An 11,810-nucleotide genomic window follows, 5' to 3' on the forward strand; every position below is an offset into this window, starting at 1 on the left:
GATATACAAAGAATGCCAAAGAAACCAGAATTAGAGAATACTGAAAACCTCTTGTTCAGTGCATATATCGAGGTTTCGATGAAGAAAGAGTATGATCTATGTTACTAAGTTCATTTGATAGTTCGAAGGGTACAATCGTTCCCTATGTCTCAAAGCAGTTCCCTGAGAACAGTACAAAGTCGCTACCTGGAGATCTTCCCTTCTTCATTACTCCCGATTATAATGAGATCAAGCCTCTAAGTGTATATGAACCGTATCTCTTTGGACTCGTTTTGCGTGATTCTATAGACAGGAATACACTGTTGTCCTTACTGGAGACAATGGAGAGCGTTTGTATGGATTCTGTCGTCGTTATCTTCCTGAAGGTATTGGAGGTAGATACGATGTGGGTGAGAGACTCCCTCAAGTGATTTGTTATGTAACTCGCAGGTACGAATAGTGGTGAAAGCTAAGTTGAAGACCTTACTTTACCATCTTCTCTCATCTAGTAAAGATTACCCAGACCATGACTCGTCTGGAGCCTGAGAAGGTTCTCGATTTTGTGAATGAGTGTCGTAAAACATCTCTTCCAGAGCCTGGAGAGAAGTTCTACATTGGAGAATATGAGTTCATTCGTCCTCGTGATATGGATGCTCCTTTGATCGATGTGAAGCTTGCTCCTTTGGTATCTCGTTTCGATGTGAAGAGTCTGATTAACCTTCTTTCTTCCTTGATGTGTGAGAAGAGAATCATATTCATTGGAGATAACCTTACTGTTCTCTCAGAATGCATTCATGCCGCTGTTGCCATTCTGTTGTCTCTATGATCCTGGTTTACTCATAGTTGCCCCTTCTCTTGGCATCATATTTTCATTCCCATTGTTCCTGCTTCATTACTATCATATGTCACTGCTCCTATGCCATTCCTTGTGGGAATCAAGCGTACTCTTCAACCTGCTTTAGACAAGCTGCCTATGGAAGCTGTATCACATTAGTTTTCCTTATGATTCGTAGTGTGTCTATGTGGATGTTGATAACGGAACTATTGCATATGATGAGCGTGATCCTATCATTGATCTCTATCCAAAGAATACTGTTCCTACTGGTTCCATGGGAGGTGTAGGTAAGTCTGTGTCGACAGTAGGATAGATTGATATGTCTGATAGTGTAGTTGGAGAAGAAGATGGGTGTAGACATGTCAAGTGTTCGTAGCACAATCTCTGTACTATCGCGTGCTGGACATAAGGCTCGTGAAACTCTCCAAGGTGTGGATCCCGTTGATTTCCTTGTGCGTGCATTGAAGTATAAGAATTAGAATGAGATTATGAGTAGCTATGCAAAACAGATTGCAGTAGGACGAGCTGTATTAGAAGAGGATCGTCTGTTCTATTCATTCTTGTCCTTCTTTGTTTCTGTATTTGGCTGTTACAATCAGTTCTTCACAACGAGTACTGAAAAGGAAACAAAGGGAGAACTGGTTTTTGACCGAGTGGCATATCTGGAGAATTTCGCTAAGCATGTGAAAGGACCTTTAAACGATGTACTAAAGGAGTTTCCACATTCTCAAATGTTTGAACGTTTCATTGAACGTCGTCTACAAGTGGAAGCAAAAGTATTGTCACCTCGGGACCTTCAAGAAGGATTATTTGAGAAGTTGTGTGTAATGACAGATGGAACATTCTCTCCTACAGTAGTTAAGGATAAGGTGAACAAAGTGTAAGGTATGAAGAACAGGATGATAGATAGAAAGGAAGGGTTAACAAAAGAAGCTTCTAGGTATCGTAATTTGGTGATTGAGATTACTTCAAACAACAGTTCTCGAATCAGTGTGCCAAAAACACTTCACACTTTAGCTACAGCAACCTTCTCTTCTGAGACTTGTGGAGAGATTTTGGATACATTGTGGTGGCGATGTAATGATTCTGCTGCTGGTAACTGGAAGCATGGTTTGAAGGCTCTTCAAGCATTAGCATATCTGTTAGTTAATGGATCTGAACGTGTTGTATCTGAAACTATTCAGAACATTCACAACGTGTTGCCTTTTGTTGATTATGAGAACAAGTCCCTTAACTCTCAGCGTATTCAACAGAGTATGATTGATTGAGATTGGTCACAAATAGTTCAACTCTTTGGACAGCGTACGTATCGTCTGCTGGTGGAAACAATGCGTTTACAGCGAGAACGTGCTCGTGTTGCTGAGAAGCGTGGTCCTGTGAAACATGTTTCTGGAGAGACGACTGAAGATGAAACTCCTGAAGGTGAGAACATTAGTATTATTCTTGGCAATGATACTGTGGAGACCACGAAAATGCGTTCATTGGATCTATCAAAGGCATTTGATGAGGACTTTGCTGCAATTCACAGTGCTCTGAGACCTTCTACGGATATTCTCCCAGTCTCGTTATCGAGCACGGTAGCCTCAGCAGTGAATACAGATATCTTTGCTAGTAAGATCGGTTCCAGCAGTACGAATCTGAAGGGCAAGAAGAAGCTTTTGGATCCAACTGCGATTCTGGGAGGTGATGGTATGCCTGTATTGCAAGCACAGAAATCGGTGGCATCTCTGAGTGCTGAGGAGCCTGAAGAGAAACCAAAGAAGAAGGTGGTGCGTAAGGTTGTCAAGAAGGTTGTGAAGAAGAAGGCTCCTGTTGCAGAGGAGCCTGAGGAACCAGCTGAGGTTGGAGAATCGTTGGAGCCTGAAGAACCTGAGAAGCCTATGGCAGATGAGGAGAAACCAAAGAAGAAGGTGGTGCGTAAGGTTGTAAAGAAGGTTGTGAAGAAGAAGGCTCCTGAACCTGAGCCCGAAGAGGATTTGTTGGGAGGATTTGGTGATGAGAAGCCAAAGGAGGAACCTGAAGAGACCCTGCTAGATGGATTTGAAGAGGAGCCTGAGGAGAAACCAAAGAAGAAGGTCGTGCGTAAGGTTGTGAAGAAGGTTGTGAAGAAGAAGGCTCCTGAACCTGAGCCTGAGGAAGATCTGTTGGGAGGATTCGGTGATGCTCCTGCACCAGAGCCTGAAGAGGATTTGTTAGGCTTTAACGAAGCTCCTGCTCAGCAACCTGAACCTGAGGAAGATTTGTTGGGAGGATTTGAGGAAGCTCCCATGGAGGAGAAGCCAAAGAAGAAGGTTGTGAAGAAGAAGGCCCCTGAACCCGAACCTGAGGAGGATTTACTGGGTGACTTTGGTGAGGCTCCTGTTGAGGAGAAGCCAAAGAAGGTGGTGAAGAAAGTGGTGAAGAAGAAGGCTCCTGAACCTGAACCCGAACCTGAAGAGGATCTGTTGGGTGATTTCGGTGAGGCTCCCGTAGAAGAGAAACCGAAGAAGGTGGTGAAGAAAGTAGTCAAGAAGGTTGTGAAGAAGAAAGCTCCTGAACCTGAACCTGAGCCTGAAGAGGATTTACTGGGCGGCTTTGACGAGGCTCCTGCACAACCTGAACACCATCCTGAGGATGATCTGTTAAATGGATTTGATGATTTTGATATTGATCACTTTGATGAAACCCCTGAAATCGAAGATGACTTTGAGGAAGAGGAGAAACCAAAGAAGAAGGTGGTGAAGAAAGTGGTAAAGAAGGCAGTAAAGAAGCCCGAACCAGAAGAAGACGAGTTTGATGTCCCTGAAGAAGAAGAGAAACCAAAGAAAAAGGTAGTAAAGAAAGTAGTAAAGAAAGTGGTGAAGAAGAAGGAACCAGAACCAGAAGAGGATTTCCTGAATTTCTAAGATTTATGTTTGTTTGATATTTATCAATGGAATGACGAAATACCCCTGTTTTTCTCCTATCATATGGAAAACTTAATTCTTGAAATGGTGTCTGTTGCGTTGTTCATTCCGAATATTATCGGCTATATTAGAGCTGTAACGGGTATTCTTTCGTTTTACTTTGTTGATTCTAATCCTACGTCGAAGTTGATAACTTGGATTGATTTGTAGTGCTTTTTGTTGGCTATACTTTATAAGCTACATTCTGGATGCATTGGATGGAGTCTGTGCAAGAAGGTTCAATCAATGTAAGTCAAGCTTATTCGTTTGTAATCTGAAGGTTCTCACTTTGGAGCCGTATTGGATATGATCTGCGATCGTTTCTGTACAGCTTCATTGTATCTCTCTCTTTCTAATGTTTTCCCGGATTATAAGTACTACTACACTCTTCTTCTGATTCTCGAGATTACAAGTCATTGGATTCAGATGTATAGGTGAGTTTTAGTACTTTCAATTATTTATAGTGCAGCACTTGTTGGTAAAAGCCATAAGGCGCTTGATAGCGAGCGTCCTTTTATTCTCCGTTTTTATTACGTTGTTCCTTATTCGTTATTCTTCGTTTGTCTTCTAAACGAGACATATATCGTCAGTAGTTATGTGCTCTACTAGTAAGGATGTTATTTTGACTTGATGATTAGTATGGACAAGGGACTTATTAGTATGACATGGAGATGGATGTGGAAGCTTATCAATAAGTACTTCTTCCCTGTATTCGTTTTCAAGCAAATTGTGTCCCTTGTGGCTCTTGTTGATAGCTCAAAGACAATCATTGAATTGGATGAGCGAGAAAGAAAGGAAAAGAAGAACTAAATATGCTGAGTGTTTGTTTTCACAATCTCCTTCTTTCATGATAAAGGTGTTGGATGGGTAATCCAGCCTTTGTGTTTTACTTAATTGTTTTGTTGGTGGCATGGGAATCAGTCTGTATTAGGAATGCATATGCTGATTTGCCTATTGAGTCTACTTTACTATATTTCAAACATTTAGTACTCTATGGAGTAGATATGAATACCTCTGAAACAAGATTCGCGGAGGTCGGCGATTCTTTGAATATACCGAGTCCAAGGACGATTGTGAATCTGTCTACAACTATTCCCCCAGTGACTATTCCACAAAATGTATCTGGGATACCATCTTGTTCTCTTTATATGAATAACTGTGAAAATTGGGAAGAGGAGAGGCATAAGTTTCTTTACCGCTTCCGTACTCATAATTCTAGTGCGATCTATCTGATTATTGTGAATTATCATTATGGAGTCTATTCTTCATATTCCTTTTTGAATGAATCCTTCTTTCCTCGTTTTGCCCATCATTTCCATTTTGACTTTGATGTTGTGTATTTTGGTCCAAGATATAACGAGACAGTTCGGATTCTGTGTAATCGCTTGTCCAATGGTGGGTTCTACTCCTATCACACCGTGAATGTAGCCTTAGCACTGTTTAAAGATGCAGCCGAACGCCCTTATGCTGGGTACCTGCTTATGAATGATGACAGTTATGTGGATCCTCAATTCCTGAATTCCTTGAATCTGAATTCCAGTCTGTCAGAACCAACAAAGAAGTATCATAATTCCAGTTACTGGGACTGGAAAATCCGAAGCAATAGTCGTGGAGTTCGTTTTCCAGTTGCCTTGAATCGTGCCATCATGCTTCTAATAGAAGACCCCGAAGTGAATGAAACCTGTCAGTTTAGTAATCCAGACAATACACGTCGTGGGTTTTCTGATTTCTTCTACATTGCAGCACCGGATATTGATCTGTTTTTGAAAATGTCAACAGTCATGTATTCTCAACGAGTCTTTCTGGAGATGGCCGTTCCCACGATGATGTACTGTCTGACTAAGGAAACAGTGATTGACTGTAATCATGGAATGATGCCGATGCGAAAAACTTGTGTTCATATGCATCCTGTCAAGTATTCTGATCGTAGTATGCAGCAATTAGCTCTCAAACGTCTGGAACATGTGAATATGAATCGTTTGCCTAAACGAAACTGGTAGAAGATGTTGTTTGTTATCAGTTGAATCAGGTCATTAGGATAAATTCCCGCGGTATTCACTCAAATAAAGAAAGAGCAAATTCTCTTTGGATTGGATTCGAAGCTCAAACCAAAGAATGGAAGTTGAAGATATTTTCCAAGATGATGACAATCTAATGGAAGAAGAGGATAATGATGAGATTACTGAGGTTTGGGGTTCATAAAGCTTTTGAATCCTAGGATGATACTTGGACAGTCATTAATTCCTTTTTCCTTGAGAGAGGATTGGTCAGTCAGCAACTGGATTCCTTCAACACGTTTATGGGCAGAACCATCCATGAACAGATTGCAGATCAATCCAACCGAGGTATTGAGGTTGAATCAAAAGCTCAGGTATATTACAATTTGAATAGGGTTAGTGGTTAGTATAGAACAGCCGATGACAATGATAACGAGAAGCTTAAAGTGTCAGTTACGATCGGCAATATCCGAGCATCCCGTCCAACTGTCACCACAACGGCTTCAGACCAAGTGAGTACATTATGGCCCCGTGAAGCTCGTCTTCGAAATTTAACATATGCAGCATCTATATTCGTTGAAATGACACAGACTACAGAAAGATCCACCCGTGATGGATCTGAGGAACCTCAAAAGACATCCAAGACGATGAACTACCGTCTCTGCATGGTTAGGTTGTAACAGTGGTATTATTCGTAGATTCCTGCAATGTTGCGTTCTAGTGCTTGTAATCTTTATAAAATGGGTCCTGAGCGTCTGGCGGAGATTGGAGAGTGTATTTACGATCAGGGAGGATACTTCATCATCAATGGAGGTGAGAAGGCGATTATCGCACAAGAACGCCAAACCACGAACAAAGTGTACGTATTCGAACGCAAGCAGCCATCGAAGTTCAGTTGGACTGCAGAAATCCGAAGCAATCCTGAGGGATCCAATATTCCTGCTCAGACACTGAAACTTGGTATGTTTGCTCGTCCTAGCAAGACGCAGAGACAGACAAAGTACTGTATCTGGGCTTATCTACCACAATTGGGCGATGGTGTACCAATTTGTGTTTTATTCCGCGCTCTCGGGTGTGTCGATGACCGTTCGATTTTAGAGCGTATTTGTTACGTACGAATGCTGTCATTCTTTAACCTAGAATTTCGAAGATGTTGAGATGATGGAACGATTCCGTCCAAGTCTCGTAGAATCTGCTGAGATTCACACTCAGGATGTAGGGTTCGATCATACTTACTTAGTTGTAGGAGGCTCTTGACTACATTGCATTGCGTTGTTCTGCAATGACAGGTGATGATGGAACTCACAAGAAGGCAGATCGAATTGACTATGCGAAACGACTATTACAGAAGAACTTTTTGCCCCATATCGGCTTGGAGATGGGTGCAAACAGTGCTATCAAGAAATCGTTCTACTTGGGATACATGGTTCACAAGCTGCTCAGTTGTTCTCTGAGTAGAAATGAACAGGAAGATCGAGATCACATTAGTAATAAGCGAATGGATTTGGCTGGTCCTATGATTGGAAGATTGTTCCATGGACTGTTGTATCGGTTCACTAAAGTGGATAATTCTGGAATTCCATAATTCATAGGAATTAATGGCATATATGAAGAAAGTGGTTGACAATAAGAAGGGAAGCGGATTTGTGAATCTAGCAACAGGAGCGAAAGTAATTACCCTATTTTCTGGAATTCCAATTAGAGTACCATTATCACCAGTGGTCTTCAGTACTCCTTTGCTACAGGTAATTGGGGTGATCGCTCCCGTGGTCTCCCTACTTCAACAGGTGTGTCTCAAACCCTGAATCGGTTGACATATTCATCGTCTCTGAGTAATCTGCGTCGATTGAAGTCGCCAATTGATACTGGAAGCAAAGTGACGAAGCCACGTCTGTTACATAGTACGCAGTGGGGTATGATGTGTCCTGCCGAGACACCCGAAGGTCAGTCCTGTGGTATTGTCAAGAATCTGGCTCTGATGAGTTACATCTCTGTTGGAAAGCCAGTAGAGGCAGTGAATGGGGATGAGAATTAGTTGACTGATATATACGGAATCCTGGAGAATAATGGAGTGGAAGAATTAGAAGCTATTGCTCCATCACTAATCCCAAAGACAACTAAGGTGTTTGTTAATGGAGTGTGGATTGGGATTCATCGTGATCCGACAAGTATCCTGGCTCGACGTGAAGACTTTGATACAGATGTCTCATTAGTTTATGACATCCAAGAGAAGGAATTACGAATGTAGAGATGAGGAGAGAGTGTGATTCATAGTACTGCAGACGCAGGGCGTTGTTGTCGACCCTTGTATGTAGTGGATCAGAAAGCACAACGACTGGTAATTAGGAGAGCTCATGTCGAAGCTTTGCGACAAGGATGTACTTTTAGTGACCTTGTGGAGAATCGATTGATTGAATATGTGTCTGCTGAAGAAGAGGAATATTGTATGATTGGAATGGATTTAAAGACGATGAAGGCATCAATTGCAGATCACAGTTGTACGACATATACTCATTGTGAGATTCATCCTGCTATGATCCTAGGTGTTTGTGCTTCAATCATTCCATTCCCCGATCATAACCAATCTCCTCGTAATACTTATCAGTCTGCTATGGGAAAACAAGCCATGGGTGTATATGTGAGTAACTTCCGTCAACGAATGGATACGACAGCTCATGTTCTCTCGTATCCTCAACGACCTCTTGTGACTACCAAAGCAATGACGTATCTGAAGTTCAAAGAGCTCCCTGCTGGATGTAATGTGGTGGTAGCAATCTGTTGCTATTCAGGCTATAACCAAGAAGATTCACTGATTGTGAATCGTTCAGCTATCGAGCGAGGACTGTTCCGTTCAATCTTCTATCGATCTTACATGGATACAGAGGTGAGACAGGATACTTCGGTGTCTCGAATAAGTACAGAAGATTTGAGTCTGGGTAACGAGCGATTCTGTAAACCTCTGGCTGAGAAGTGTAATGTGGGGAAAGAGTCCAGACTATACGAACACCTGGATGAAGATGGCTTGGCTATGCCTGTAGGTGAATGAGAGAGTGATGAGATCATAGGGCTGTTCTGTGACTGGAGATAGTATTCTGATTGGTAAGGTAACCCCTACAGGAGAAGTGAATGTCCGAGGAAAGAGCAGTCTGAAGGATAGTTCAACAGGATTACGACATGCAGAACGAGGCACAGTAGACGAAGTCATGCTGACTACAAGCAACAAGGGATATCGTTTTGTTAAAGTCAAAGTTCGATCAGAACGAACTCCTCAGATTGGTGATAAATTGTCATCTCGCCATGGACAAAAGGGAACCATTGGAATGACTTATCGTCAGGAAGACATGCCTTTCACTTGTGAAGGAATTGTTCCTGATGTAATTATGAATCCTCATGCTATTCCTTCTCGTATGACAATTGGACAATTGATTGAGTGTTTGTTGGGGAAGTGTGCTGCATTGGAAGCTAGAGAAGGTGATGGTACAGCCTTCAGTGATGTGACAGTTGAAGACATATCAAACAAACTGCATCATGAAGGCTATCAAAAGCGAGGATATGAAGTATTGTACAATGGACATACTGGTCGGCGCTTAGAGTCACGTGTCTTTATGGGACCTACCTTCTATCAACGACTGAAGCATCTTGTTGATGATAAGATTCATGCCCGTGCGCGTGGAATGAATTCATTGTTAGTATATCCTTGATCCTTTGATCTTTAAATTCCTTCACAGTACTCGTCAGCCAATGGAAGGTCGATCACGTGATGGAGGTCTGCGTATGGGAGAAATGGAGCGTGATGTGTTGATTGCTTATGGTGCTTCTCAACTTGTAAGAGAACGGTTCTTCTATTCATCGGATGCGTATATTGTTGCTGTTTGTGATATTTGTGGGTTAATTTGCATTGCCAAAGATAATACCTATTATTGCAAACATTGTAATAATACAACAAAGGTTCTTGTGAGGGAAGGATATAATTTGTAGATCTCTCGTGTGGAAATACCATATGCTTGTAAGCTGTTGTTCCAGGAATTGCTCAGCATGAACATTGCACCACGTATTCGCACTGGAGGTTCTGATGGAGATGGAAAGGATCGTTTTGGCCATGATGTGTGGGCGAAATCATATTGAAGTGTTTGTTGTAAATAAACCGGCGTTTCGGATTAAAGAGGTTCTAATACTTTCTTTTGAGTATGCTTGGAGTGTGTAGGCGAATGTATTCTAAACTTGCCTCCCTGAAGATCCCTCAGATTTCTCAGCGAATGACGTTGAATTATCTTCCTGTTATGGAGTCAGGTAGATTCTCGTTTCTCTACTGAGTACTAGCGACGGAAAATGCTCCTGTGACTGTAAAGTTTGTGACAAACGAGTATCTTACCATTTTGAAGGCTTCGACGCTGAATATTGTATTCTGTTCCTGTAGAAGAGATCACTGTTAGTGTCCTATGATTTCCATGCAGTTGGAAAACTTGAAACTATCTCCCAGAAGCAATTGTACGATGGTGATTCCCGAGTATTGAGTAGTTGTTACTATTTGATGTAGTCAATCAATGTGGAATGATAATCTTGGATCTGTGTATCGTAATCGTCTTCTTCTCGTTTCTTTGGGAAAAGAAAAGGAAGTGACAATGAATGTATGTACATCTGGTAATAGCAATCTGTAGACAATCCGAAAGTGTGTTAACACTGCCACAACTTCCCTTCAAGGAATGGATCAGACAAAGGCTGTAATGGAGATCCCGACACTACCTCATCTTGCTATGGATGAAGTAGCTATGACTATGGCCGATGTAATAGTATCAAGGAGTATTGAGTATAGATTGTTGTGTGTTCCAACCATCTCATTCACGATGGGAAGTACTTCACAACCAAAGATAAGCAGAAAACATTGTTGAAAGAAGTGACATTTGTTCCTGACAAGGTGGCAGAAGCAGAAGACAATGCCAAAATCGAGCAATCGATTAAGTATGGAGCACTTCTTGGTGAAGGTTGAGGTTACATAATTTGATGATGTGTAGGTACTGTGAATGCTCGATGTTGGGCGAATGAGCAAGCTAGTGAGATGAATCCTCGCACATTAGAGTTGCTGTGTCGTCAGATTTGTGATCGTGATAATGTTGAAATCTCCGTGCTTCAAGCCCCAGATCTGCATAAAGAGTCTCTCAATATGATTGAAGCTGTTGGTCAGGGTTCAATTTATCCTCCTCGTCTAATTCTAATGACATATGTGTAAGAAGATAAATGATGGGAGTTACTCAGAGGTGACAACACAAAACCCCAATTTACGGCTCTTGTTGGAAAGGCAGTCTGTTTTGATTCTGGTGGTATGAATTTGAAGCCTACTGGACACATTGAAGACATGCATCTTGATAAAGGTGGGGCTGTTGCTGTGTTGAGTACAATCGATACTCTGGCTAAGATGAATGCTCCTGTCAATGTGGTAGGTGTAATTCCCGCGGTTGAAAACATGATTGACAATCAATCTTATAAGCCAGGTTCGATCTTAAAATCATATGATGTGATTACAGTGAGTGTTAATGATATTTAGAACAAGTATGTGGAAGTGTGTAATACAGATGCTGAAGGTCGATTGATCCTTGCTGATGCAATGGCATATGTACAGAAGAAATACGAATTGGAGAGTATGGTTGATATAGCTACGCTGACAGGAGCAATTTGTGTGGCTCTGGGTGAATATTCGGCTGGTCTCTTCAGTAACAATGAGGAGATGGTGAAGAGTCTGATTGAGTCAGGAAAGAATGTTCAGGAGCGGTGCTGGTACATGCCAATTGAAGAAGAACATGAAGAGGAGATTAAAAATTGTCGTGTGGCTGATATTCGGAGTATGGGTCAAGGACGAGATGGTGGTGCGTGTACTGGTAAGCGATTGATTAGGATGAATGATGAATAGCTGCTGCCTTCCTGAAACAGTTCGTCGTAGACAATCTACCTTGGGCTCATTTGGATATCGCGGGTACAGGAATGGCAACAAAGACAATGGATTGGATTCCTCAAGGTGGTACTGGATTTGGAGTTCAACTTCTTGTGGATTGGTTACTAAAGAAATATATGAATTAACCT

General features: G+C 41.8%; 5 protein-coding genes across 5 annotated transcripts; all 5 read left to right on the forward strand.

The window, feature by feature from the left end:
• Positions 1 to 12: 12 nt before the first annotated feature.
• Positions 13 to 3,699, forward strand: JH06_0780 (hypothetical protein; the record flags this gene model as incomplete). The annotated part of the gene is made up of 10 exons (XM_014674633.1): positions 13 to 89; positions 122 to 253; positions 289 to 429; positions 460 to 795; positions 823 to 961; positions 993 to 1,118; positions 1,150 to 1,280; positions 1,311 to 1,694; positions 1,725 to 2,068; positions 2,099 to 3,699. 10 exons carry the CDS (start codon positions 13 to 15, stop codon positions 3,697 to 3,699), a joined length of 3,411 nt encoding a protein of 1,136 aa, XP_014530119.1.
• Positions 3,700 to 3,783: 84 nt separating this feature from the next.
• On the forward strand, positions 3,784 to 4,548 carry JH06_0781 (hypothetical protein; the record flags this gene model as incomplete). Its single annotated transcript, XM_014674634.1, has 5 exons — positions 3,784 to 3,878; positions 3,910 to 3,986; positions 4,019 to 4,172; positions 4,203 to 4,346; positions 4,377 to 4,548. 5 exons carry the CDS (start codon positions 3,784 to 3,786, stop codon positions 4,546 to 4,548), a joined length of 642 nt encoding a protein of 213 aa, XP_014530120.1.
• A 53-nt stretch (positions 4,549 to 4,601) lies between these two features.
• On the forward strand, positions 4,602 to 5,738 carry JH06_0782 (hypothetical protein; the record flags this gene model as incomplete). The annotated part of the gene is made up of 1 exon (XM_014674635.1): positions 4,602 to 5,738. The coding sequence occupies one exon, from the start codon at positions 4,602 to 4,604 to the stop codon at positions 5,736 to 5,738; it is 1,137 nt and encodes a 378-aa protein (XP_014530121.1).
• Positions 5,739 to 5,853: 115 nt separating this feature from the next.
• On the forward strand, positions 5,854 to 9,860 carry JH06_0783 (DNA-directed RNA polymerase 2 subunit; the record flags this gene model as incomplete). Its single annotated transcript, XM_014674636.1, is given in 13 exon segments — positions 5,854 to 5,925; positions 5,957 to 6,130; positions 6,143 to 6,403; positions 6,434 to 6,847; positions 6,876 to 6,950; positions 6,982 to 7,296; positions 7,328 to 7,405; positions 7,438 to 7,740; positions 7,771 to 7,979; positions 8,010 to 8,769; positions 8,801 to 9,376; positions 9,426 to 9,683; positions 9,714 to 9,860. 13 exon segments carry the CDS (start codon positions 5,854 to 5,856, stop codon positions 9,858 to 9,860), a joined length of 3,642 nt encoding a protein of 1,213 aa, XP_014530122.1.
• A 419-nt stretch (positions 9,861 to 10,279) lies between these two features.
• On the forward strand, positions 10,280 to 11,807 carry JH06_0784 (leucyl aminopeptidase; the record flags this gene model as incomplete). Its single annotated transcript, XM_014674637.1, has 7 exons — positions 10,280 to 10,363; positions 10,394 to 10,519; positions 10,549 to 10,717; positions 10,748 to 10,958; positions 10,989 to 11,247; positions 11,278 to 11,608; positions 11,641 to 11,807. 7 exons carry the CDS (start codon positions 10,280 to 10,282, stop codon positions 11,805 to 11,807), a joined length of 1,347 nt encoding a protein of 448 aa, XP_014530123.1.
• Between the last annotated feature and the right edge of the window lie 3 nt (positions 11,808 to 11,810).

Source organism: Blastocystis sp. subtype 4 (assembly GCF_000743755.1).
Source record: "Blastocystis sp. subtype 4 strain WR1 chromosome Unknown seqid_0004, whole genome shotgun sequence".
Lineage (NCBI taxonomy): Eukaryota > Bigyra > Opalinata > Blastocystidae > Blastocystis > Blastocystis sp. subtype 4.